The sequence below is a fragment of the Drosophila tropicalis genome, unplaced genomic scaffold, assembly GCF_018151085.1.
Source record: "Drosophila tropicalis isolate 14030-0801.00 unplaced genomic scaffold, ASM1815108v1 contig_859, whole genome shotgun sequence".
Classification (NCBI taxonomy): Eukaryota; Metazoa; Arthropoda; class Insecta; order Diptera; family Drosophilidae; genus Drosophila; species Drosophila tropicalis.
The window spans coordinates 11,959,347-11,987,329 of NW_027173353.1; the positions used below are offsets into that span (position 1 = coordinate 11,959,347).

Below are 27,983 nucleotides of genomic sequence, written 5' to 3' on the forward strand. Positions count from 1 at the left end.
GGTAGATCAAGCGGGTCAAAAATGCGTGATACGTCTGATAACACTTGCCTTTTGAGCTTTCAGTACATTCGCTCAACCTTATACCATATGTGAAGATGTCAGACTTTGGTTTCAAATGGATTCCCAATACTTTGACGGGGGAGGCTGCTCCAATCACACTTGTCTATGCTTCTTTTTCTAAATGACCGATTCTGTCAGTATTCGTTGATAACTCCGGTGGTTTTGAGAAATCCATATTTGCCTAAACATTTTTATGATGACTGCGCAAAAAACCAACTTATGTGTTCGAAAGCGTAAACACACATCCATTAGGTTACTCTGAATACTTGGGCGTAGGCGTAACTCGTCACACAACCTAGAGTTGTGGGCAATACACTCGTTGGTTTCCCTTGTTGCTGTTGATGTACTGCTGCTGTTGGACTTCTTTTACTTGGTTAGTTTCGGTATTAATAGCTACTGTAGTATTAATGCTCGTCTCTTGGGCTTGGCGATGTAGCAGCGTGTGGTGACAATGTTTGCATCTATACTTTGACTCACATTTTGAGATAGCATGGTCAGGCATTAGACAACTGAAACACAATCGTTTCTCCTTAGCAAATGAGTAGCGCCTCTCCGCTGAGCGCCAAGAACTGGTCAGAGTTGTATACAGTATGCTCCTTAAACTCGCATTTAATGCATCCTCTGTGGAAATCAATATGCGAGTAGATTTCTTAAAGTTAGATTCTGCGACTTGTTCGCAGCGGCTTAATTCGAACTCTTCACTACGTTCTCCGAGAAATCTAAGAAAATGCTTAATAGTTGGAGATGAAAGATAAGAAACATATTTGCATTCTGCATTAATTTTATCAAGTAGAATATAGATTACCCAGCAATCGCGCTCAGATTGGTCAAGTGCATCCAGGCCACCTACAACTTCGGTTGCCCCATCGGCAATTCTTCGTAAAACGGATGGCAGACGTCTAAAGGTATCAAAAAGCGAGTTAACGACGGGGTCGATCGTAACGTTCCATTAGGCTTTCCCAAGCCGTTTCGTACGGCAAATGATTAATTAAACTTGCAGCCTCATCAAAGAAAAGACTTAATATACTGAAATTTCTGAGCTTTATCCAGATAAACCCTGCTGTGAATAGTGCTCTTGAATAAATCCTGAAAGGCTGGAAACTCCACATATTCCACCAATGGCTTGGTGTGCAATTTGGGGTGCTGGATCTGTCCACCTAACACCGAACGGGCAGCTCCACTAACTTTCAAGCTTTCATGGAACTCCCATTGAAGTTCCATTTGTTTGTGTAGTATCTGCGATAATCCTTCGTTGACTCCCTCACTAGAGTCCACGACCTTAGTTGCTTTTGCGGATTCTCGGAAAGTGTAAGCAGTCGCGGGAGACTGGACTTTAACTTGGTGCGTGTTGCCTTTAGTTTTTCCATCTTAAACTTGCCTATTCCCAACAGAATCCAAGTCCGGCTCGAAGAACCAATTTTATGGTGATACATAAAAAAACTTTGCTGATTCATTTTGCTTAAAAATTTAAATTTATTAAACTCCATGTGATGTTTTCTGTTGGCCAAAAAGCAATTAACTAAACTCTTAATTCTCCAGACGCTTGATATTGCATCCGCCAAAAAAGGTCTGACCATGCACCGTAAATACCAAAATAATGAAATACAAAGATCGGTTATATTCAAATAATATTAAGCAGTTTGGAATTCAGCAACAGTCCTCGTGAAAAGTGACACGGAAATCAATCAAATCAATCTTGTTCTCCTTTTAAATATCATAAGCTGACGTGGAAATATATTCTGCATGTATATTTAAATTGAAGATAAATGAATTACAGTTACACAACTTATTCTTTGAATAAATGAGGCTAAAAAAATGAGCCGACGAAGGTTAAAAGGCATAGTTCATGTTTATGAAATCAAACAAAACCTGATTAGACAATGTTCAATTTTGACTACATCACTTGCTTTTAACACATCCAAATATATTCCTCTTAGGCGGTATATGTTAATCTTCAGTTCTTCGTAAAACAACTATCAATTGAAATAAAATTCATTGTGTTTGATTAATTATAGTCGATTTCCCAATAATCCCATTGCATAAGTTGTTTCTCGATAACTTAACTTGTCCAGTGACAAAAAAGTTGCTGGAGTAACTTATAAAGTACTCCGTATACTATTTATGTATACTATACAGTTCCATTAGGGAGGTAGAGTGGCATTTTATTTCAATGAAAACGATCACCAGCTCAGATAATGTCAGAAAATTTAAAAATGTGGTTGAAATTTTAAGAAAATTGATATGGGAGTACTTGGGAAATAAATTATCTTTTTTGTTTCGTTTAAAGTACCCTGTCTAAATGTTTGACCAAACCAAATGGTTATCTGATTATCGCTTAATATACAAGTAGAGTAATCAAATTGTATATACACATTACACATAGATACATACCAACTAGAAAGTCAATTTACATTTCTTACTACATTTGATTACCATACGACTACAATCAAAGTTGGAATGTCCCTATCAGCTAAGCCTTTCAATGGATGGATGGGTCATCAAACTATCTGTCTAAACAAACTCATTCAAGTGGCTTGCGTACAATCAAAATAGTTAGTGTCTTTAATCAACAACCAATTATAAATATCAATTGAGTTGCCGTACCGACGATTGTACTGAACCAACACCTGTTCTCCGACCTTGTCCTTATCAATGACTAAGTTTTCTATAAAATAAGTGTTGGCGCGCTAAAACTAATCAGTTTACTATTACGAGCCGAGGAACTATGAAGAATGAAAACATCGTTAGCGCGCTGCTCTTTTGCTTGGTGGCGCTAGTAACGCTGGGATCAAGTAAAGCTGCATTGGGAGAAAAACAGAAAGATGTCAGTCCAAGGGACTTTCAGGCGACTCTTAAACTGCGACCTTTGGCTGTCGAGTTTTTCGATTTTTATCAGAACTTGACGTTGATGGCTCTATCTTCAGTTGAGACCACAGCTGAACAGGATAATAGGTGCTTGGAGGACATCCAAATTGTATTACAGGGTTTGAGTTCGGACAGCCAATGGGCTTTGCAAAGTAAGTTAATATACACTTGACCACATGATTAGTCGCGAAGTAACATAATCCCATTTCAGTGATAGACTCCTGGGGTTCTTTGCCCTCCGGCGTACTCGTTGGCAACCGCAGGGACTTAGGAAACTACGAAGAATGCCTGAGCATCGACCACAGTGTCAATAGTAGTTATAGTTTGCAAGGCAAATACTGTTTTGCCAAAATAAGTACGATCAGTGTAAATACCGCTGTGTGCTTTCCCGCCTCCTGCACGTCTACCCAGATGGACACGATGATACGTAGTGTAGTTGAGAAGCTGCTTAATGTAGTGATCGATGAAGATGAGGTAGTTGTCAATGAAGCTACCTGTCAGACAGCCGAGCAAGAACCTCTCGATGGTGCGACTATTTTCACAATGTAAGATAATCCAGATCTTTTCGTAGCGTCAATCTCGTTAATTCATATCTCTTTATACTTTGTAGAGTCCTTTTGTCGATACTGACCGTTGCCTGTTGTCTCTCAACTCTGTATGACTACAACCTATGTGAGGATCAAAGTGAGTTAAAACTACAAAAAACGTAACAGACTTTGAAAAACTTATGTATTTCCTTATGCCAACAGAACAACTTCCTACTTTGGTGAAGGTTTTCTCGGTTCGTGCCAATTCACGGGCGCTCTTTCACATTGTAGATAGCAAATCCAATCCCAATGTAATTAATTGCCTCAACGGCATGCGTTGCCTGTCGCTAATGTGGGTCATCTTGTTGCATGAATACTTAGTGGGCTTCCGTGTGCCAAATGTCAACAGGAATCAAGCCTATGCCGTACGAGAATTAACTTGGACGCATCACGCAGATAACTAATCTAATCTTTTTATTTTCAGTGGCTTGGAACACCTTTTAGCAAGATCATCACCAATGGGGTCTATGCCGTCGATACTTTCTTATTCGTTAGCGGTCTTTTGGTGGTGGCAAATGGACTGCGTGCCATAGAAAAGTAAGTTACGGTTTAGATTTGCACTCCATTGTAATTAAAGGCTCTCCTTTAACAGGTCAAAGGGCAAGATCAATGTGCTCATGATGTATCTGCATCGATACCTACGACTCACTCCCGTCCTGGCTGTGGCCATTCTCATCTACATGAAAATACTTCCCCTTTTAGGAGGTGGACCAATCTTTTCCAGCGCTTTACCCGACGACTACAATGTCTGCGAGAAGACTTGGTATTGGACCTTGCTATATGTCCAAAATTACGCCACTGATACATTGGTAAGATTTCGCTGAGTTTTAAGTTGAGACGTGACTATAGGGATCAATCTTTTTCCAATAGTGTCTCACCCACACTTGGTACCTGGCCGTGGACATGCAGTTGTACCTTTTTGGACCTCTTTTTCTCATTGTCCTCTACAAGTGGGGAAATAAAGGAGCAGCAGGAATCTTTGTACTTATGCTCCTCTTGGCCTCTTGCCTTTTTAGCAAAATGATCATATACAATTTATCCATGTAAGTTTTTAGTCTAATGAAATTTTTAAACAAATACCTAATCAATTGGCATTCACAGGAATATTCCAGAGGCACAACGAAGTCTTTATCACTATACCAATTCAAGAACCTCTCCGTACATAGTTGGAGCCCTTTTTGGCTACTTTCTTCATATTAACCGTGGCAGGACCTTCATGTTGAATCGTATCACTGTCTTCTTGGGATGGATTCTCAGCTTGTCCCTGATCTTCACTTGTCTATTTGCCAATTATGAGTCTGCAACGATGACAATTATAGAAGAGGCTTTCTATTTAACTCTGATCCGCATTGCCTGGCCGCTTGGTTTAAGCTGGATAGTTTTCGCATGTTTGCAGGGCTATGGTGGCATGGCCACTGGGTTCCTTTCGTCTCCACTGTGGCAACCTTTGTCTAAGCTCTCCTACAGTGGTTACATCTTCCATATGTTCATGATGTCCCTTCAAGCTGGCGTCACTCGAACAAATACCTTCTTTGGCAATTACCAAATAGCAAGTTATCAAATCCAACTCAAACTTATTTATATGAAATTTAAATATTCACTTTTGCCCTTCAGATGTGCCGATTTTGGGCTGATTTTGGCTTCACAATGGTCATGGCCTATGTCATATACGTTTTAGTTGAGGCGCCTTTCGGTGTTCTGGAAAGCCTATTGCTGCCCACTCGAAGACCCACCCCAAAAGATAAACCTAATGCTGTTCCTGAGAGTAAAACTAGTATGTCGCCTATTGCTGCTGAGGTTGTTGAGTCGGTTACAAATAAGCCTGAACAAACTGATACGGTTAACCCAGCGTTGCCTGCAGATGCAACAGCTGAGATTTCCAGTAAATAGGCTTCACTGTTCCCCACTCACAATCAAAATCACTTAACCCAACACGGCAGCACTAGTGATATACCCAACAATAGGTAAAACAAATAAAAAAACCTAGTAATATAGAATTTATTAAGTGTTTTACAGGCGATTCATGTTTGATTTCAAGTTTGGCAATATAAGTTAATCATATTTATCTCCAGAGCGATTGTGATCAAGGATGTTAATCAATAAAAGAGAGACCTTATTGACTGAGTACATACCAACAAATATTTCTCATTCACATACACTTTGACTTATTATTCTGTACATTCGTGAAGTTAACAGTTATGAGTTCAGGCTTTATAGCTATTTCCGCTTAGCTATTATAAATTGTCGTGGAACAAGGTTTCTATGTTTACGTTCCTACAGTATAAGGGGAAACATTTACAAAAACCCTAAAATATCAACAAATATTAACTTGAAAATGTCACTAATTAAAGTTGTTGAAGCTACACAAAAATTAGTTTTTATGAGAATCGCTATAGTCAATAACTGTCGAATAGTGCTGGCCTTTTGATGTCATCCTAATGATGTCAAACGAACGGCATATCGCCATGTCCGTCTGTAGGACTCAAAGCGAAGTAAAGATTATGTTTGCTAAGTGGACTCGTTGTTAACAGTTGATTGAATTGAGGAAGGGAGAGATTGGTATATCAAATTTAAGAAGTTGTTTTAACTTGGATCCAAAATATTTTATTTGATTAAAAATATAAACTACATAACATTACATTAGATGTCGGTGACATGAAGCATGAATACTTCCGATTCCTTAGAGCTTGCAAAGGGATTCACAATAAGTAAGTGTTTTGAATGCATTTTCACTTACGTCGAAATTGCAATTATTAAAGTAAATACATTTGTTTTGAGAGCTATCATAGGTGTAATACGGATTATACATCCTACAGAGGCCGTCTTTATTAATTGGCGCATTGCACACATCTAGACATAAAAAGAAAAACATAGTAAGTTGGACTCTATTTCAATAAGTATGATGCAGATAACTTACTGGCACTGACATTCAAACCGAACAGGGCGCAGATAAGAAAGATAATAGCAAACTTCATGTTTCCTTCTTTACTTAGCAGTTAAAACTAATTCTTTCTTTATTTAATCGTCCATTGTGAAATTTTAAATTTTTTCTGTATTTTGCACGGTTGCAATCAACAGACATGTCTAACCAAAATTAAAACGCTCGTTTCTTTAAATTTTCCTATTTATTATAAGTTCATACTTATTTCTCTTGCATAACATGTTAATTACACAGGCCGACATTTTTGAGGTCATGAAAAAGTTTTTGAAGTTCAATAGGTCTCCTATAGTAATTGGGGGCTGCTTATCACGGCCCTGTACTTAGTTTTTCTCCATCACGTCAGGATTTCGAAAAAATTGCGTTCAAATTATTCAAAATGACCCAATTTGCAATATATTTTTCCATGATATAAGCATAATATTGTACTAAAAACATTATTATTTTATCCGATTAATATATTAGGCTTGATTAAAAAGGAATTTACAAAATATCAAAGAGTTATTTCAACCAAAAAGTATGCTAAAGGGATTCCAAGTATTGTCTGCTTTTTAATTTTAAAGAATTATGGAACTCTGCTGGGTGTAACCATATTGCTTATTAGTTTTATGTGCATTAGTTTTATTAGTTTTATTAGTTTTATGGTGCTATATGATATACTCACCTGATCTTAATAAGGGATATATCGGCCCCCAACCCCAGTTTATGAGGTCGGAAAGGTCTTCTTGACTTATTTCATAATACCCTGTACAAGGTAAAACCACAACTGTTAAACAAATTATTCATGCAAATTATAAGGTTTTTCAATGTGTGTGCGAGGGGCGTATCAAAAGTTGACTCAAGGCAAATGGTGGAGTAATTGGATCTAAAAGATGTTTAGATCGCCTGATCTTCAAATGCTTGTGGATCTTTTGAATCTTACACTTATATATTTATAGTTAATTTAAGACTTACTTTCCTGCCGACTGCACCCATAGGTGCCATTTCACCCTATGGGTCAACTTTCGGACTGTTTTTTTCATAGCTAAGAGCTTGTTACTGACTATTTCATTTTGGTTTTGACTCTTTTTGCGAGTAGCAGTAAAATATTGTTAAGTATATTTAATGTTTTTTGCCTATCCTTGGCAATCGGACTTTGTGAAAAAGTTGTTGAACAGTACGTGGAGAATATCAGACACGATTACTATATCGATTATTGTGCAAATAAGTGTAAAAACGCTAGCACAAGTGAGATGGATAAAAGGTGCACCAACTCCAAGAACATAGTAATTACTGACAAGTACACAATCGAACTTTTGGATAAAAATATAACATTAACTTGGAAAACATACCCTGTGAATCTTGAATATCTGAATAAACTAACAAATGGATCAGACAAAATAAGTTATACTGCCAGGAAATAAGAAATGAATATTGATGTGCCTCGGACTGAAACTAATGCTGCAAAAGTGCTAAATCATATAATGATTCCATCCATTCGCTATATGGAAGTTCTTGATTTAAACAAATTGACTGAATTTCAGAGTGAAAGCATACTTTTAGAAAAGGACATCGATGTTAGCAACGGGTCATTGGCTGCGCATTTGCAATTAGAGACACATTTGAAAATGAACGTCTCCGCCTTATTAAATAATTATTTTTCGCTGCGCATGGAAAAATTGAAAGAAGTATATATCTTGAATTCTTCACCCGAAAAATGTACCCTACATAGTAACGTATTTGATAATGCTACTCAGCTAGAGAGGATTGAGTTTAACAATATAGATTTGGCCAAATTTACTAAAGCGACCTTCAAGAACTTGGCGAAAATAAAAGTTTTATAATTCATTCATTGCAACCTTACATCACACGAGTTTCTTAGGTTGGTATCAGAAGTAATAAAGTATGATATTTGGTTATTTCTTACTTATAACGTGACAAATTTTTTATTCTAGGGCCAACACTATTCAAAATAATCTGAAATTTATCCAGTACGAGTCATTGACAGATATTGAATACACCTTTTTTGAGAATTACAAAAATCTTCATAAAATTGAAGTATCTTTTGGAATGTCGAATGATTTTTCTAAAATATCCAGCACCAATATAACAGCTTTTGTGTGTATTAATAGAATTTGTCTTTTCAATTTGGGTACAAATGGCAAGCGATGTCCGAAAAATTGTATATGCCAACTGTCGCCACTTTTCAACTCATTTGCCATAAACTGCGATAATCAAGGGATTGCAAAAGCACCAGACCTTCCTACACCTATCATAGGCATGACAAATTTACACTTTAAAAACAATGCTTTAACAGAATTGCCTAAGCTGGCATCACATGGATTCGGTACTATACGGGAGCTCCATTTGGCTAATAACAAAATAAGCAGTTTAGGCATAGAACAACTGCCACAAAATCTCACTTTACTGGATGGATATAAGTAATAATAATATAACATCTTTCGATTCGAAAGTAGTCGAATTTTGGAAAAACGAAACATTACATTTATACAATCTGGAGTGAATTCGAAATGCAATTGCGAGAATGAAAAACTTGTAAGATATCTTTCCAGTCTGTAGAAGAGAGTAGAAAAGGTTTCTTATACAAATTTTCTAATTACCCAATATAATAGTGCCCTTATCGTAAAGTTGTTGATAATACTGTGCACCACCTATATCTAAATGGTCCCTGCCCAGGGACCTGCACTTGCTGTGTCAATGGCTCCCAGTTTTGATCAACTGCACAAATAGAGGGTTGACTGAGATCCCACCAATACCTGAAGTCCAAAGTGCCATCCTTGATATGAGCAACAACAATATATCTACAATAAGTGATTCTGTGATCAACAAAATGTCTTCTTCCATGGAATCCATGGAATTGCACATGTAATGAAATTCACTTTCAAGTACTTTTGCACCATATCAAGGATTTTTCGATAACAAAATGCAACGATTCAGAATTGCTTACCAATGCGATGGATCAATGTTCTGCTGCAACTCCATCGTATGTTATCATTATTGTATCACTCACACTAGTGACAGGTCTTCTTGTTTTCCCGCATTGCTATTGGAGTTCCATTTGGCTGTGGTTGTGGAAAGATAGATTGCAAACGATACAATCTCCCAGAGGTGTCGAAAACGATGATTATCATCCTATTACGGATTCTGAAAATTTAGACTAAGATTTGTTCAATCTACATATAGACGACTCATCAGAATTTGTAAATAAGTTAAGTCTAAATTAAGATGATTGTCACAATTTAAATGCCTTTATAAACATATTACTACTATTTTTAATGCTTTAAAGATCTGATTTTGAATTTAGAAATGAAGCTTTTTGTATTTGAAAGTATGGAAGAAGCATTTTCAGTAAATACCCTGCACAGCCTTATGTGGGATTCGCAGATTTAATAAACTTTACTTGGAATTTAAATTAGTTTGGTGTCAGATACTCACGGAAATGCTTTGATACAAAATCACAACCCTTGATCTGTTGATCATATAAAATCCAAATTGGCACGGCCGCTAAAAAGAAGAGAAACTCGATCTCGAACTTTCTTTTTTTGTTGAAGGTGATTTCTTCAAATTTCTTCAATGTATAAAATTAAAGTATCGACTTTTGTTAAGTCTACTCAGATGAACAGTTAGAAGTTATACCAGGAATAACCGCTAAAAGTCAACTTTATACTAAGGTCTTGTATTAACGTTCTACCTATCCGAAGAAACTTGTCGAAAAAGAGATTTGGTACATTTTTATTTGCAGATTTAGGAAACCATTGAAAATTTTATTAAAACATAAGTAAGCCGAATCATATACTTCTTATTGTTAGTGAATCAATTTTTCTTGTTCAACTTACAATTAGACAACTTGGAAAACAATTTTAATCTTGAACTCCTGCACTTTTTAAAGTATAAAATTTTTTGATGTGGACTTGGAACAAGAGTATGTTCTATTTGGACCAAATGGAGATCTGGAAGAATCCCGCGATTCATTTTATTCAGAATCGTTTGGATAAGATTGGAAAGAATTGCGGATTCTCAATATCTCTCATCGTCTGGTTAATTCTCGTCGTCAGTGCTTTTATAAGACATAGAGACTATATCAAGCGAAGACGAGCAATCCGAGTCGTTACGAATTTGCAGTTGCAAATCAAACAAAATTTACAAAAAGCTCACGGCACATTGGAGAACCTAAAATCAAAACTGCGAAATAACATGGAGGATGCACAAAATAATGTGGCAGGACTGAATGATCTCCGTCAATTAGTCCTGATTATTAATAGTCAGATATCCAGACTAGAGATCCTGTTAACTGCCTTTGAAGGAGAATCGTTCTAAGGAGGTGGATGGACAATTTAAATCTTTTAAATGCCTAATTATGTCTAACATGCATAAATATATGTATTTGGTCGTGGATCTATGTATGTACCTTTGAGTTTTTTTTATACTTCTGGAAGCAGAGGAAAGTCCTTGGTCTGTGTATGTCTTTATCGGTTACTTTTTATTCATTTAGATATTTCATGAATCATACGGGTTTTTATAATAAACGACTATCGGCAAGCTGAAAAATACATAATCATAATCAAGTGACGGCAAGAACGTGAGAAAAACTGTAGAAAACGAAAATAATTAGCAATTAGCTTTCTAGCGAAAAAAAATAAAAGAAAAGCGAGACGTTTCACATAGTAACAAATTCGGGGGCCTTATATCCTTGTAAAAAGGGCATTTTAATTTTAGTCCGAAGTACAATGTGATGTCGAAAAACTCGAAACCGCAAAGTTTTCACCAAACCCGCGGGATTTCGGAAAATCCCATCTTGATTTTTCTTGCAATATTTTTCTTACATGGATTACTGAAATTACAACAGTAAAAATATTTTTATACAATTTTCAAAAATTGTAATTTACACAGTAAATTCCCACAACGTAAAAACCGTATAATTCGATTACATGTAGGTGTAAATTTTTTTAATCTACCATCAAAAGCAAACTTCTCTTCAACTTCTCTTGAAGCGAACATAGCAGTAAAATATATTTTTAATTTCTAAATGTTTTGAGTTAAATTTAAAATGAATCTACAAATGGTTATCCGATTTCGATTCATAGTTGTCCTACTTGGATATCTACAAGTAATTTCAACAGCCCTTCAAATACCTCGAATTCAAAACTTACCTAAAATTTTATATCACAGAGTCCGGGATACTCAGTTGCCGAAAATTATCTCTGTTCACCCCCATGCTTCAAGTCTGTGAAGCTTTTACACGAATACATATCCGGGTTAGAAGAAGAAATCAGAGCAAAAAATGTTGAACTTCGAAAAGCTCAAGACTATGCGAAGGATCATTTAATTGACAGGTTGCGTACAGAAAATCAAGACTTGAGAAGAATTCTCTGGCAATTTTCGCAGCAACGGAATACAATTGCCAGAATCGAAGCTTATATCATTGATTTAATGATCAAGCAGAAGAATGAGATTCAAGAAAGGAAACTTAAGACTGACAAGAATCAGATAGATTTAAAAAAAGAAATGGAAGGATTGCGTACAATTGCCTTAAATCTCAAAAATAAAGTGGACAAGAATCCAACATCTAAAATTGAAATAAAGATAAATAATACAAATCAAATGAAGAGAACACTCAGAGCTCGAACTGAAATAGATATAAATTAAAAAAAAAAGATGTAAAATTGAAAAAAGAATTTAGAAAAGGCGAATCGAAATAAAACTTTAAAAACCTCTAAATCGAAAATGAAAGATTAAATGGAATTTCTGCTATCCAATTCAGTAGTGTAAGTATGAGTTAGTATTCAAGTATTTGTATTTGCCGAACGATTCCAGCCTCCATCCCTTTCTTTATTCGCTGATCTACTATCGCATGATCCTGATATCGTAAACGTCTTGGCCTCTGATGTGGAAAACAATTCCTCTTTTCCCAATTGTAACATTTAAGTTTTCCAATACCACATTTCCGATTACTCCTTTGTACATTTTTACTCGATCAACATGAAAATCTATTTCTACGACGTTGCCATCTAACTCTGAATTGACGTTAATGACTCATACGCCAACTAGCTCCTTGCGATCACTCATTAGGTTAACAGGGTATATCTCCTTATAGGCGCTCTCGCTAATAGTAGAAATATCACTGACCAAATCAAACAGAGCAGATAATACTCCATTACCCATTGGAACATCCTTATTTCGATTCTTTCCTCCGCATTTAAAACATCTGAAATCCTCTGATTGCATCTTTTCATATCGAGGTTTTGGGTTCAACCCTCGCATATTTCTCATAGATCCTTAGTGTCTCTCGTAATTCCTTTAAATCTCTCGCTTGGTAAAGAACGCTTTTATTCATTTTAAAGTCGGGAATACCCTCAATGATGTATCCGACAATGCATTCCTCATCTAAGCTACTTCTTTTGGCTACACTCTTCGTTAGATAAAAGTACTCAACTAAATACTAATTTCTCGTTGTATTTCTTCTTTCTACTCTTTAATTGCTTTGACGACAAATTAACAGTAAACTCATCCTGTCTACCATAGATAAATTTTTGAAGATCACTCCATTGTATTCTTACAGCAGTACCCTCAAAATCTATTACGTGCTTTTTGTTGCTGCCATCAAACTCTGTCAACGAATCACGAATATCTTTTAACGTGAACGCCATTGTCACTTCTCTCTCAACTTCTTCACTTTCGCCTTGTATACTAGTATTAGCTTCTGAACATAAGGATTCGTCGTTCGTGTCGATACCAAAGTATGAAATTTATCTCTCTCCTCTTTGTTGCCTTTTACACTTAAATTTATGAATTTATTTTAACTTTTCTCTTAACCCTGGGACGGTCAGTTGGGTGATCTCGTTGTACAACATACAGTGGCGGACACGAATTTAAGATGTTTTTTTTTTGTTAGTTCTGATTTTCTCGGCTCCTAAATAACTTAATCGAATAATTTTTTCTGTAATTTGTTGGTCATTGTGTTCAGATTACGAACTGTAAGAATGGTTTTCATAGTTTAATCTGTTTTTTTCACAGGTGCATTTGATCAAAGAAAAGTCCGTTTTTTGGGGGGCATATATTTAAGACGTTTTTTCCAAAATCTTTAATATTAAAGATAGACTTTTGAAAACTTCTAAGAAGTTGTAGATCTAGCAAAACTAAGATAAACAGCAAACAATAATTTTTGAATTTAGCCCCAACTTTCGATATGGAGCCATTTGAAAATCTGAATTTTGTATGGAAATTTTTGGTCCTTTTTATTTTCTCTATCTTTATATTCTTTAAATATTGTTAGTATTAAATAATAACGTACTTGCGATGCAGCCCTGGTTATTTTACGTCTTTGTTTTCCGTTTCTCGTGTTCTTCTTTACGTATGTAGTTCTCTTCTTACGTGTCGTCTTCTTTACGCTTTAGCTTCTTCTCACTCACACACACACACAATATTGGATGATGCCTTCTGACTGTGAATGTAGTGGTGAATTGAGTCGTCTGGTCTCGATCTCCTAGTCCGATCTCTGCTCCAGGTTTCTTCTTGACTTGCATGAATGATTGGATAGCGCCGAATCCAAGCAAGTTCAATCGTCGTTTTGTCTTTCTCTTGTTCCTCTCTGAACAAATTTTATCGTCTATTCGATGTTGCTCGTCTTTTCCATTTTTTCGTCTTTTTTGTTACTCTTTCTTGTGTTCGTCTTTTCTCGTGAACTCCGGTGGTGAAAATTAAGCACACATTTACTGTCTCTCTTGCTCTTATGCTTCGTAATGATGGCGTTACTTTTGCAATTACGCGCGATTTCTCCGTAAAGTTTTCTCTCTCACTCGCTCTTTATTACTTTCTGTACGCATCCCGGTTAAGCCCCCAAAATCTAAGGCCTAAGTCCACTGAACCAAAATTAACAAACTTGACACGAATTAACTTTTAGTATCTTAGATTATTTATATTTACATATTTATTTATTAACAAAGAAAAGAACCGTCTTATTGAACACTTTTAGTTACACGAGACCAACGCAACCTCCTCGTCCAGCAACCTTAAAAATCTCTTTTACCCGATTGTCAACCTATCGATATATGTACATATGTATGTAGATACATATGTACATACATACATATATCAAACCAATATCATTATCGGCATTCTGATACCATTACAGTTTCTCACGCAATCCTACATATTTACATACTGTAAGATGTCATTTATTTAAGTTCTGTTCGATTCAGTATTTCTAAGTCTCGATTGTTAGTATTTAAGTCTCGATTGTTAGTATTTAAGTATCGTTTGTTAGTATTAAGCCGCCTATGGAAAATATCGGTATCGGCCTGGCGCCGCACTGAAAGTTTTCGCGCTCTTCTTCCGGTGACGTTCAACCAAGATAGACGCACTAGATGGAAAACTTAAAAATTAAATCTTTGTCATATACACTAATCACTATCATTTTTATAAAATAAATAGGACTTTATAATACATATGTATATGACTATTGTTATTACATGTAATCATTATAGATAATAAGTATATACAATTTTTAAATTCATTGTTCAAACTGAGACGGATCTTTTTCAAGGAATTGTTTGTTTATCTATGTACATATATGTGATAAAACCATCTCTTCATCCTGGTCAGTCGGATTCCGACAAAGAAAGTCTGCCAAAATTAGTCTTCCAGTCCGAAAAATCATGTCCTCATAATAGATGGGTGGTATCACTGCAAAGATGATTATTTATAGCGTCATCTTTTGCTTTGAACACCACCATAGTCAGAGAGGATGTGCTGAAATAATTATAGATGGAGGATTGTTTTTTTCGTTTTTAGTATCAATTACATTACTGTATACATATATCCCCGGATATAACCGGAGGGTTAACCGAACCGAAAAACAGCAAACAAGCAACAGTTTGTAATTTCAATTTTCACGGTTTTCTCGAGCTTTGTATCGTATAAATCAAGAAATTTATGTATAATTTTTCATAATTAACCGTTAATAACACAATTTTCGTTGGATTTCTTTTAAACACTTAAAAACTGTGCTTCTTTAAACATTCCCGTGGTTCAACCCATCAAGTGGACACAACATCCAAATAATTCATATATTCCAAATATTTTGGAATATTTTCCAGAATGTATCTTAAAGTTGTTATCCCACTTTGTTTCCTCCTTGGATTCCAACAGGTATTATCTTCAAACATAACAAAATGATAACAGACCTAAAACTATTTCTGATAGAATTGGGGAGTGTCAGTTGCGGAGGACAATCTCTCCAAATGCTTCAAATCCGGGAAACCTATCCTCGAATATATTTCCGAGTTAAAAGAAGAAATCAGAACAACCAAAGCAAAACGTTTGGAGTTTGAACAGGATAACAATAAACTTAGAGAAAGGTTATTAAAAACAAGCTATTTAAAGGCCCAAGACGATTCAAAGAGTGATCAGATTAATAGATTACGAACAGCAAATGAAGATTTGAGGACAGTTCTCTGGCAATTCGCGCAACAACAGAATAATATTGGACGAATCGAAGGATATATCATTGATCTGATGAACAAGCAGAAGAACGAGATTGAAGAAGGTAAACGTAATGAAGCCACGGTTCAGGAAGAACTGAAAAAGGAAATTCAAGAATTACAAAAAAGTGAAACGAAATCTAAATCTCAATTTGAAATAGAGATGAATTTGAAGAGGACCATAGAAAGTTTAAAAAGGAGTTTAGCAACCGAAAAGGCGAATCGAATTGAAGCATTGAAGAATCTTGCATCAAAAAGTAAAGAATTAGAAAACTGTAAGGCTAGGGAAAACACTTGTAGCAATGAAATAAAAGAACTAAATTCTCAGGTAGTTTCCTATAAAAAGAACTTAACAACAACTAGAGTAGACTTGTGCAAGGAGAGAATACCCAACACCGGTTGTAAGGGCCTCCCATCCGGAAAGTATATGATTGCAGTTAACAAACTTGATCCTTTTTCTGCTTTCTGCATCGGGGATATAGAAGGCGGAGGATGGATAGTGATTCAGAAACAATTTGATGGTAGCGTAGACTTTAACAGAACTTGGAAGGACTACCGTGAAGGTTTCGGTAACATTGCGGGAGAGTTCTTCATTGGGCTCGAACAGTTGCATCGCTTAACCAATTCGGGATCCTTCGAACTATATATGCAATTAGGGTTCTTCAACGGAAGCTTCAACTATGCTGCCTATGATCATTTTATCGTTGGTAGTGAAGACGAGAAATATGAATTGAAATCGCTGGGTAAATTTCGAGGAACAGCTCCTAATAATATGAACTATCACTTAAACCAGAAATTCTCGACCTTTGATCAGGACAATGATCCATGGGTTGAGGGAAATTGTGCTCTCGCGGTCGGTGGCGGTTGGTGGTACAAATACTGTCTTCGCGTGTAAGTATTTAATTAATTATTGTTTCACACAAATGAGAACTAAAAATTACAATATATTTTCCTACGTATTTATTAGCCATTTTAACGGCAGATATTATGAAAGTAAAGTCAACAAAATCAACAGTATAAACTGGGGAGCTGATTTCGAATCTCTCAAATCTGCCCAGATGCTCATTCGACAAATATCCAAATACTAACACTGTCTTAACCTCTATGAAAATCTTACAAAACTGTCTAATTAATCATCATAATGTATAATTCAACATGAACATTTAAAATAATATTCTCATGTACACTTTATATTTATTGATTTAGTGGGCATAAGTGGGTGTCGTCAAAACTAGGCAAGATGATCTAGCCTTGTCCGTTTGAGAGTCCCACAGTGAGCGATTGTAAATGTATATGATATAGCCACCCGATCCTGATCAGAGTTATTAAGAAAAGTCACTGTTCGAGTTCCGTTTGTACGGGAGCTATATGATATAGTGGTCCGATCGGGCTGAATCCGAAATATACAACCCCTCCAGTATATAAAAGCCTACATGCCAAATTTCAGCTCTGTAGCTCTTATGGTCTAGGAGGAGTTTGCGTTGTAGCTCTTACGGTCTTGGAGGTGACTGAAACAGGCGGACGGACTGCTGATCAAAAAATATATACTTTTTATATGGTGGAAGATGCTTGTTAGTTAGATGAGTTAGAAAATCAATATACCCTTTTTGCAAGGGCTAATCAATTACCCCCGTGGCTAATCAATCATTCCGTGTCTGATGATCATTTATCAAGAAATCAAGATTGAGTATTAACTTTAATAGGTTGTAAACTTAGTAAAACACTGGAAAATAGATACATATGATAGACCTATTATTCCAACATAGGTATGGCTTGGGTCCAGTATCTCTCAAAGTGTAAGCCCCCAACCATACAGCTATTTGTCGTAGCATATACGCATTTCCAACACCGCCAATGACCTACCTACCTTTGCAAAGGTTGCTACACCAGAATATGCCTGTAGGATTATTCCATCGATTCGCCGATGCGCTGGGTTGTGAAAGCTACTGAAAGCCTAGTAATTCCCCCCAAGCCACGAATAAAATTGCCGTTCCCTCCATCTGAACTTCAGTACTCATCATTTAATTTAAACCTGCACGAATACAAACACCAAAACTTACCAGAAACTTTGTTAGAAACTACCTCTAAAATGGAAAATACAAAATGGCTCTACAATAAACGGTCAATATATAATGCTGATATCGGATTTTTCGAAGTTCTGCGGCGTCCTGCTACCCAGTTTTCTCCGCATGATTCTTGTCAGTCCTTAAAGCATATAATTTCGCTCATGAAATCTATGAAAACATTACAATTGCACTGCTCTGTTTTTCTTCGTATAGGGTAACTCAACTAACTCTTGAAAACGCCTTGGAGGGAAATCAAGCACAGTCATTTTCCTTCGCTAACACAGTTTCTGTCGATCACGTCATGAACTACTGTTTAAATTGTACTAGCATAACAATATCTATTTTCAAATACACCAAACCTACAGACCAACTATGAAATCCTGCAAGTTAGAACAAGCTGAAAACCAAATCTGATCAATGGATTTCTTAGTCTTGTAATAGTTGAATTGACAATATTGATTATCTCACATTAGTATAAGAACTGGTAAGGGTCCTCAGAAAACAATAAAGTTAGTACAAACTAAAAAAGTGTACCAGTGAGTCATTGATTGATCAACTGATTGAATGAGTATGAATGCAAACTCCTCATAGACTCTTAAAGGTCTACTTTGCACGTAAAAATTCATTCTCACACCAAAAACAATATATATGTATATATTTTACCCACAAAATTTTAATTTACACGGATTTCTCGGGTTTTTTACCATGTAAATAGAAACATGGTTGTATAACCTTTTGTAATTTAGCGTTAATAACTTACATTTCGTCGCAATTTGCAATTTGTAATCTTTATTGATACTGTCGTTATAGAAATTGTGAAGTAACTTTAAAATAATTAATCAATTTTCCATATTGTGGAATAGTTTCCAAAATGAATATACAATTTATTTGTGTGCTGTTTTTCCTACTTGGATTCCAAAACGTAATTTTAAAAGCGGTGAATGAAAAAGCGAAATAAAAATTGTTTTAAAATCATAAAATCTCTTTATAGAATCGTGGAATCTCAGCTGCTGGAGAAAACCCCTCTTCACCCCATTGCTTGGAGTCAGGGACACCTATTCTCGAATACATATCCGTGTTAAAAAAAGAAATCAAAGCAGCCGAACAAAAACATTTAGAGGTGGAAAAGGAAAATGGTGAACTTAAGAAAAAAATATTAGAAATAAGCTATTTGAAAGCTGAAAACAAGGCAAAGATTGATAACATTGAAAGGTTGCGTTCCGCAAACGAAAACTTAAGACAGCTTCTCAGTAAATTTGCTCAACAACAAGGTAATATTGGACGAATCGAGGGGTTTATAATTGACTTAATGAAGAGGCAAAAGAAAGAGATTGAAGAAGCGAAACTTAATGAAGCCAAGGTTCAGAAAGATTTAAAAGAGGAATTAAACAAATTACGAAAAACTGCATTAAATGGGAAAAACCCTATGGAGACAAAAGAGACTGTGATTGAAATCAATTTGAAGAAAGACCTTAAATCCAAGATAAGAGATTTGGAAGACTATAACGCCAAAGAAAACACATGTAGCAACGAAATGAAAAAATTAAATTCTCAGGTAGATTCCTATAAAAAGGATTTAACAACAACTCACACCAAATTAACTGCGAAAACTTGTTTACTCGAAAGCAATTCTAAACAACTGAACCGAACTGAGCAAAGGCTAGACTTGTGTAAAAAGAGAATACCGAACACCGGTTGTAAGGGCCTTCCATCCGGAAACTATATGATCGCAGTTAACAAACTTGATCCTTTTTCTGCTTTCTGCAACGGGGATATAGAAGGCGGAGGATGGATAGTGATTCAGAAACAATTTGATGGTAGCGTAGACTTTAACAGAACTTGGAAGGACTACCGTGAAGGTTTCGGTAACATTGCGGGAGAGTTCTTCATTGGGCTCGAACAGTTGCATCGCTTAACCAATTCGGGATCCTTCGAACTATATATGCAATTAGGGTTCTTCAACGGAAGCTTCAACTATGCTGCCTATGATCATTTTATCGTTGGTAGTGAAGACGAGAAATATGAATTGAAATCGCTGGGTAAATTTAGAGGAACAGCTCCTAATAATATGAACTATCACTTATACCAGAAATTCTCGACCTTTGATCAGGACAATGATCCGTGGGTTGGAAATTGTGGGATTACGGTCGGTGGGGGCTTTTGGTATAATATGTGTAGTCTCGTGTAAGTAAAAAATCAATTTTATACAAATGAAAATGAATAATTCTGATATTTTTTTTACATAATTTTTAGCCACTTCAACGGGAAATACTATGATACTGAAGTCTATAGAAAGGATAGCATAAACTGGGGCGCTGCTTACAATTCTCTCAAATCTGCCCAGATGCTCATTCGCCCAAAACCTAAAGTGTGCTAATATCTTGACTTCTACAACAATCTTGTAGAGAAACTTTTCAAATGATATTCCTATTTTGTCACTTTATTTGAAATGTCTTTAATTTTAACCCATTTGTAGAGACTAGAGTTCAGTCTTATGACACAGTTTTGATAAAATTAAAGATGTAGCAATTTAACTGTAGCCGACTCAATTTTCTGCTGCATTTAATTGCAAAGCCGCCAATCGAATCGACATTGCATGGATATGGGACACAATATTCAAAATTTTCAAGAATTAGCATATACAACACAGTTCGGCGTTTTCCATCTCTTTTTTCTCCTACAGAATTACCCAACCTTGGGTTGGGATGGTTTCACCCTACTTCGGGTCCTGCGAATCGAATTTGCGAATGCGAATTTCATACAAAATTGTTTGCGGAAGTTGTTCATGAAAGTTGTCCTCTTTTCGAAAAGTTTTAGTATACATAGACAGTACACATATACATATACATATGTATATACCATATACCACACCATAATTTAAAGAAAATGCAATATGATTCAATGGTTATATTTCTCCTCAGCTGCCATTGACCAAAATAAATTATCATATTGTGAACAAAGCTCGAATAGAAAATTTTTAATATAAGCAAAATCCGGGAAAGAAAACATAAAAAAATGGTGTCAAGATTCGATTTCTTTGACATTTTGGCCTAAATCTGAGGGGCTAAATGACTTCCCAACATTTGCAGCCCATTCAATTCTAAGAAACTTTGTCCAAGAAAGTTCTTCCAAAAAATTATTATTTTAGAAGTTAGAAGCAAATGAAAAAGAAAACCGTTTTCGAAAAAGGGAAACTTTGATGTCTTTTTTTTTCGATTATCACAGTGTTTTTAACTGTGAAGGCTGATCAAGAACATATTTATATTGTTCATTGGGTCTTCTGCAAACCGTCCCTTTCTGTGTGTTAAAAACATCTGGCTAGAATATAAGTTTCAAAATCTAAAAGCCTAATCAAATTCTGTTAAATTTCCGTGACAAATAATTGGGCTTCATATGCGTATAGCCGTTTTTTTAACAGCTGGAAAAAGAGAGAGTCGGCCGCTAGATGCGCTAGTGTGCTCGTAAGGAGTATCACTTTTTGGGGCTTAGCCTGGCACCTACAATTAAGGACTTATTGAAAGGTTCTAAGGATCTTTCTTCGGCCTATTCGGCATTAGAATTTGGACAGATTCATATTTAATCACATTTAGATAAAAAAATATACAGTGTTATCGCTTAAACTTAGAGAAATATTATAGGTATTAATAATGACATATTTTTGGTTGATTATAATTAGTTTTATACATGTAGAAATTACGTATCTCGATTCGGATTTTCGTGTGGGATTAAGTAAGTCAACTATACAGCAGTGGTTGGATTTTGGTAAGAAAGTTATAGTTTGATGTTAGTCCTCGTGGAACTACTTTAGTTGTGTATTAAATTTGCATAACTAACTAAAACTACAGTAACATACACGGACACACACACGCACACACACACTTACACACACACACACACCTGAATTAAATTTATGATCTGGACACAATCCAGATGACTGGTATAGAAATAATGATCGTTAGGGCATAGTTTTGGAAGCATTGTGTCCTGTGGCTCGCTCCTCCAGTGGCTGCACGATACTCGTCCTCCGGCAAATATTCCCGTATGTGTCGCGTCTTGTTCATCATCCAGTAGAAGGCTTTCATGTTGCCCAACCGCTTCAGCTCGTCGCCAACCTCATTCCTAATCTTAGCATTATATTCGTTTAGCAGACGCTTCTCGACAGCACTTAGAAGTGTGCTGTCTATCAGTTTGGGCTCATATGGCACTAACGTGACATCTTGGAATGCTAGGAAGTGAGCTCCACTGGGATGTGTGTGCCCCGTATCGATCACCTCAAGTACGTTCTTCAAGCGCACACCAAAGTCATCGCGCTTGTAATAGCCGGATTCTAGATGGAAAAGATAATGTATAATAAATTCGATAAATGTGGAAAATTATTTACCACTTGAGAAGAAGTAGCCGCGCTTAAAGTGGAAACTGCTGTTCTTTCCGTAAGCCACCGAGATGGGAGCTACATTGATGCAAAAACAAATTATGTTATTGTATAATCGATTGTCATGAGTCAGTTGCACTTACGTTCTTCCACCGAGCCATAGGCACCAATGCCATGTCCTGTGGCCTGGGGATAATCTGTCATATCCTTCCACACCATGCTGCGGACGAGAGCATCCACCTCGGAGGGTTTCAAGTCGGCTGGGAATTTTAGTTGAGCCAAATGCAAAATGCCCGCCAGTACATTTGTGTAGGCTTTCTTCATCTCGTGAGTGGGTTGGCCAAAGATAAACGTGCGTGACACATCTGTCGTGCCTTCCAGATACTGGCCACCCGACTCGATGACCAACAAACTCTGGTCCGATACCTCTATGTTGGTCACATTGCTGGATATATAATAGGGCAGAGCCGAGTGCTCGCCATAAGCGACCACAGTGCGCAGTGATAGACCTTTGGCGTGCTTTTGAGAGAGTCGCCACAGCTCGATTTCGTATTTGATTTTCTCCTCGGTCCACTGTTCTGTGTTGAATCTGGTCTCCAGGTTACTCATGGCCTCGCAAATGGCTGCGCCATCCTTTACGTGTGCCCTCCTCATGCCAGCCTGCTCATCGGAGTTCTTCTGGGCGCGCATAAAAATGATGGGAGAGATGTGCTCCACAATTGTATCTCCAACAGCCACGTGAATGGCTTCGGTGGCTCCCAGCTCTTGGACACAAGGAGCTGGTACGAGCACACGTTTCCATTTTTGGACATAAGTGCGAATATCGCTCCAGATTTGATGGTACTCCTTGATCCTATAAGAAAAAAAGAAACGTTAGTTAAAAGGAATGCCTCCACATCGACAAAATCTCACTTGACGCAATCCTCATTGAAGCAATCCGTGCGTAAATGTAAGTCAATGCCCAGGCTAATCTTGTCAAGATCCACATAAAAGAATATATCATTCGCAGTCACTATGGCATACGACTGGAAATAAAGAGCTCATTGAGTTACGGATTGTTAGGTAAGAACTGATATTTCACTGCACCTTCACCACGGGCGTATAGGGTATGTCTGTGCCGCGTATGTTTAAGAGATAGGCAATCTCCGTCAGAGATGTGACCACCATGGCATCGCAGCCCAAATGTACCAGTCGTCTACGCAGCTCCTTGACCTTATCTTGCCAATGCTCACCAGCGAAGTCTTGCACTTGCACCTGGATTACATGGTTCTTGGGTGGCTCTGGGCGATCCACGCCCCATATCAGATCCACCAAATTGTTGTTGACTTTAACGAGCTTTAAGAATCTATCTTCCAGCTCCCGTTCCCAGGTTACCCACAAATGATGCGGCACGAGCTGCGGATCAGCACCAACTCGCTTGTCCAGGTGCAGCTGACTGCCCAGCCAGTCGGCGATGGTGACCGTGCTATTTGCCAAATATATCTCCCAGTCGCAATCGAGCTCGCCATCTGCCTGCTGGGCATATCGGTTCTCCAACCAAATAGCAGCCCCCCGATGAGTGATGGCTGCAAAAGCTCGCACTCCCGTATATCCGCTGAGATACCGCAAGCGCTGATCGCGGGCAGCTACCTCCTGGTTGAGATGATCATCGGTGGAGGGCAATATGTAGCCATAAATTTCAGGACCCACAAGTGAGGCTCGAATTTGCATTTGTTCGCGCAGAGCCAGCAAGCGGCTGCGATACGCGCTGTTTGGCTGAATCTACATTAAGGAACCAATCTTATATTAAACTTCCGTTTAGGTGGAAGGCAAAGACTCACCAGTTTTCCTTTGCGGGATTGACAGACTTGTCGATAATATCCGCTGGGCTTCTCGGCGTGGACCCCGCATAATACTGCAAATGAGAATGCGATAAATATCAATGAAAACAAGTCATAAAAGTTGTTGATAAATAGAATTCGAAACTGTTGCCATTAGTTTTACTCTATGCATATTTATTAATGACCCATACTAAATGTCTGAAAATAGCAGCAAGTGCGTCACGGTGACAAAAACGAACCAAGTTCCCACGCTCGTTAAATGGCCATGCGACTTGCCTTGCGGATCGTCAGTGGTTTGGTTTATTTTTGGTTCAAGTGACTATTTGAATTTCACTTTCAACGGAACTTGCACTCATTTTATCGCCTGGGACACCTGCTCCAGCCCATCTACAGTACCCGCCAACAGCTTGAGTCACACTCTGCGTATGCGTAACGAGGGTCTCAATGGAAGGCAACTGGACCACAGCTGACAGTTGCCCAGTTGATTGAGTTGTCAAAATACTAGGAAAGGAAATCGACTGACAAGTGACAAGTGAGTGGTAGCCAAAATTCAGTGCCAAAAATTTTGCGGCCATCTGTGCGATAGGCGGCGATTTGTCAAGAAAAGAAAAAAAGAAAAGAAAAGGCAAAGGAGGCAGAATTGATTTATTTTTATTATTCGTGGACACTTGGGACGATCAACAATTCTACAAAGAACCAATTCGAATACTCTTCTAGAAAAGATCAAATACTTACAATGTGTAGAATCTAAAGCAATCTAATGGATTCTTTGAATCCATTTTAGGCATTCATTTGATTAATTCTTTATTATTAATAAAGGTCTGCTATGAGAGTCAGTTACGTTACGATTTCGTTAACAAGAAGTTGAAAAATATTGAAATGAAGAGTATTCCCGTTTCGTTATGGCAAATATTATTGAATTGATGTGTCTTTTGTGTTTAAATGAAAATGTTTTTTGCATTAATTTGTTTGTTAATAGGCTCATATAATCATCTGTTCTGAATTAGTTTATGTGATTTAAAAAGAATTTACGATAAAAAAACGATCATTAAGAAAATTTAAACAAAAACTACAAAAAGATGAAAACACAGCTGGGTTTGTATTTCCAAAAATAAGACACATGTCATCACTTGGCCGCATAATTCTATGACGCACTGTCTCTGCCAAATTCCCAAAAGGCATTTTCGTAAAGATTGCCCCATCTAGTAATCGAAGGTCGTGCAATTATTTCAAGTGTTTCAAATTGAAACAAATTTTGATATACACATACAAACAGAGGTTGCTAAAAATATCGTAAATCGATCAAAAGTCAATAAATATAAACTTGGCCGAAATTGCTGCCTCTGGCAAAGCTGATTCATCCGTACTATGTAGAACTAGCTTAGTATATGTACGTACCCAACAAGATGATGTTTAGCGCCAAGCGCCAAATCCATTTGGCTGTCGTCATTGTGTGTATATGCACTTAAAATTCCAACACTAGAGTATCCACCCCTCTCTTTGGTCCCGATAGAATAGGATGGAATTGTTTATTTTTCGGTTTTTGCACTCTTCAGCACTCTAAAACATAAAACAAAATTCTCTTTAATTGGTGTAAACAAATCAAACATTTTTGCAATTAATGAACTAGGCAATGGAAATAGAAGGAAGCCTTCGTCTTCGACGTCGTCTTCGTCCGCGCTCTCCGACACCATTAACGCGTGACTATTTGTATCTGTATCTGTATCTAGTCGTGTTGCACTTTTCCGGTTAATGACCGTACCGGAACGCGAACGTAAAACCAAACGATTCTGCCTGTTGCTTACTTTTTCGCTTTCGTTTCGTATCGTTTCCATTTAGCACATGGCACATGTTGCACCTAGTGGGCGTGTCCAGCTAAAGACTAGGGTGTTGGCGCTTTCTACTAATTGATATGCTGTTCGGTAACTTCTATTCCCCAACTGCAATGTATGACATCGAGACATAGAGAACTATATAGAAATAACTATGATATCAGCTCATTTAGGAATTTATAACTTCCGTTCTTTCTGCCTTTTGTGTGGTTGATTTGCTCATGCTACCAATTTGGCAACTATGTAAATAGTTCATCGGTTTGCTGTCTGTCCATTGTTGTTTTCTTTGGGCTCATTCAAATTATTTAATTGCTGCCTTAATTAATCATGCGTGAAGCCAAGCGACAAACTATGAAACATGCCAAACATCATGCTGGAAATGAGCCAAGCTCAGCTCCAAGTTTACCAAACATACAAGATACATATCAATATATGGCGTGTGGGTGGCTGACATTAAGATTTGCTTTAATTTCGAATTCGCCTTAAATGGCACAACAAAAGGGAAGCGCCTACCAAATTAATTGATACTGATTGTAGACCTTCAGTTTCTGAAGTGTTCCGTTTCTACGACATATTTATTCTGTCACAATTTGATTGAGAAACTGTTTTAATTGCTAAACAGTATAACTAATTCATTTGGATGTCATTATCCAATAACTAAACTAAATTGAGCTATTCAATATGTTTAGAGTATTTAATTGAATGCCAGCTGGGGCGTTGCTATATTCCAATATGTACATATATATATTAGTAGCTATTTGTTGTCATTCTCCCATTATTGTTTTACACAATTGGCGTCAGAAATGGCAACTCGCACGCCCCACATGTTCACAACGACAACACAAAGCCACCGCAGCCCACAAAAGTGTATTGAAATGCCATTGAAGGCATTGGAAAACTGCTATTAAACATGAATAAAACGCAAAAACAACATCACAGATGAATGGCAAATTGTGGGCGCTTGTCATAGTCACAGTCATAGTCATGGTTGTAGAAAGTCGCCCAACAAGCGCGTCCCTGTGCTCCGCCTCTGGTTTGGCGTCCTCCACTGCCGCCCACGCCGCTGGCTGACTTTGGCAAAGAAATCAAGATGATGCTCTAGTTATTGTTGGTATTGGGATTTACATATGCAACTTTTTACATAGTTATACCAGTTGCAAGTGCCAAGTGAAATAAGCAAACAACAATTCATTCTTTGATAAATAACCCTGGTAATTGTGTCTCAGCGTGCCAAATGTGGTTCTCTCTTGGTTCTTTACTCTTGCCAGCTCCCCTCCCAGCATGCGGTCCAAAAGAGCATCATCATCAAAGTCTCTGTCATAATGATCGTGTGGATTGCAACACCTGGCAGAGGCCACAAAAGTCCGGCATTTTGTTTATACTTTTTATTTAATCCAAAGATGGATGGAGCAGGGAGAGGGGGGCTGAATTTGCTTATTTGTTTTCCTTCTTTTCATGTTGTTTATCAAATGCATTTTCCTTTCGATTCGTTACCGAATTCACAGCCGTGACCGCGACCGCGACAGGGCAGGTGTGATTCACGTACACACGCACAAACACAAACACACACACACGCATTCAGAGATCAAAATAGAATTGATTTAATTTCGAATTTTCTGTTTTTTTTTCAATCCTTGAAATTCACAAATTTTATGCTAGAGTGGCAGCTGAAAAATTTGACAAATATGAAATCCTTCATGGTTATTTCAGCAGCAATTGCAATATCTTGATGACGTTACGTATACGACGCGTTTTTCTTCAGGCTTGCACAGCTGTCGAAAATAGACGCTGAATTTCAAAATTTTTGTATTCTACCTTTGGGTACCTTTGGCACGACGATGAGTGAGTGGACACAGAAACGAACTGGAACATTCAAAGCGAACCGCACGCGTCTACAGCAACAAACAAACTGAGAAACAATTTCATGTTGCTAGTTTGTTTTCAAAAAAAATGTTGGATGGAAT

At 37.2% G+C, this 27,983-nt stretch overlaps 2 protein-coding genes and 2 long non-coding RNA genes across 8 annotated transcripts; 2 read left to right on the top strand and 2 right to left on the bottom strand.

Annotated features, from left to right (window-relative positions):
* The first annotated feature begins 2,773 nt into the window (after positions 1-2,773).
* Positions 2,774-5,639, top strand: LOC137582581 (nose resistant to fluoxetine protein 6-like). Of its 2 annotated transcripts, XR_011033301.1 has the most exons (10): positions 2,774-3,077; positions 3,137-3,470; positions 3,536-3,609; positions 3,675-3,877; positions 3,937-4,049; positions 4,105-4,321; positions 4,383-4,555; positions 4,614-5,061; positions 5,127-5,476; positions 5,529-5,639. XR_011033301.1 is itself a non-coding variant. In XM_068297174.1 (9 exons), the coding sequence occupies exons 1-9, from the start codon at positions 2,786-2,788 to the stop codon at positions 5,400-5,402; spliced, it is 2,130 nt and encodes a 709-aa protein (XP_068153275.1). In that variant the 5' UTR covers positions 2,774-2,785; the 3' UTR covers positions 5,403-5,639. The 2 variants fall into 2 exon arrangements, 1 of the variants encoding a protein (XP_068153275.1); XM_068297174.1 differs by having other exon boundaries at positions 5,127-5,639.
* Positions 5,640-6,090: 451 nt separating this feature from the next.
* Positions 6,091-6,503, bottom strand: LOC137583123 (uncharacterized). Its single transcript, XR_011033365.1, has 2 exons — positions 6,430-6,503; positions 6,091-6,362 (listed from the first exon to the last, which is right to left on the bottom strand). It is a non-coding gene; the product is annotated as an uncharacterized lncRNA (long non-coding RNA).
* Positions 6,504-15,179: 8,676 nt separating this feature from the next.
* On the bottom strand, positions 15,180-27,969 carry LOC137582878 (uncharacterized). 4 transcript variants are annotated; one of them, XM_068297613.1, is made up of 9 exons: positions 27,835-27,917; positions 25,586-25,747; positions 24,188-24,261; positions 23,454-24,128; positions 23,280-23,392; positions 22,511-23,220; positions 22,377-22,445; positions 21,893-22,322; positions 15,180-15,198 (listed from the first exon to the last, which is right to left on the bottom strand). In XM_068297613.1, exons 2-8 carry the CDS (start codon positions 25,635-25,637, stop codon positions 21,904-21,906), a joined length of 2,112 nt encoding a protein of 703 aa, XP_068153714.1. In that variant the 5' UTR covers positions 25,638-25,747; positions 27,835-27,917; the 3' UTR covers positions 15,180-15,198; positions 21,893-21,903. The 4 variants fall into 4 exon arrangements, with proteins under 4 accessions (XP_068153714.1, XP_068153716.1, XP_068153713.1 ...); XM_068297615.1 differs by lacking the exon at positions 15,180-15,198 and having other exon boundaries at positions 21,555-22,322; positions 27,845-27,969; XM_068297612.1 differs by lacking the exon at positions 15,180-15,198 and having other exon boundaries at positions 21,555-22,322.
* Positions 18,780-20,534, top strand: LOC137582898 (uncharacterized). Its single transcript, XR_011033335.1, has 3 exons — positions 18,780-18,917; positions 18,987-20,179; positions 20,249-20,534. It is a non-coding gene; the product is annotated as an uncharacterized lncRNA (long non-coding RNA).
* Positions 27,970-27,983: the final 14 nt, after the last annotated feature.

Bases quoted from the DNA above. Each gene is read 5' to 3' on its own strand.
- LOC137582878 (XM_068297613.1), bottom strand. From the start codon at position 25,637: ATGACGACAGCCAAATGGATTTGGCGCTTGGCGCTAAACATCATCTTG. The intron at 24,262-25,585 runs GTACGTACATAT...TCTCATTTGCAG, and splicing joins GCTAAACATCATCTTGTTGG to TATTATGCGGGGTCCACGCC. The intron at 23,393-23,453 runs GTGCAGTGAAAT...CTTTATTTCCAG, and splicing joins CCTATACGCCCGTGGTGAAG to TCGTATGCCATAGTGACTGC.
- LOC137582581 (XM_068297174.1), top strand. From the start codon at position 2,786: ATGAAGAATGAAAACATCGTTAGCGCGCTGCTCTTTTGCTTGGTGGCG. The intron at 3,078-3,136 runs GTAAGTTAATAT...ATCCCATTTCAG, and splicing joins CAGCCAATGGGCTTTGCAAA to TGATAGACTCCTGGGGTTCT. The intron at 4,556-4,613 runs GTAAGTTTTTAG...TGGCATTCACAG, and splicing joins ATCATATACAATTTATCCAT to GAATATTCCAGAGGCACAAC.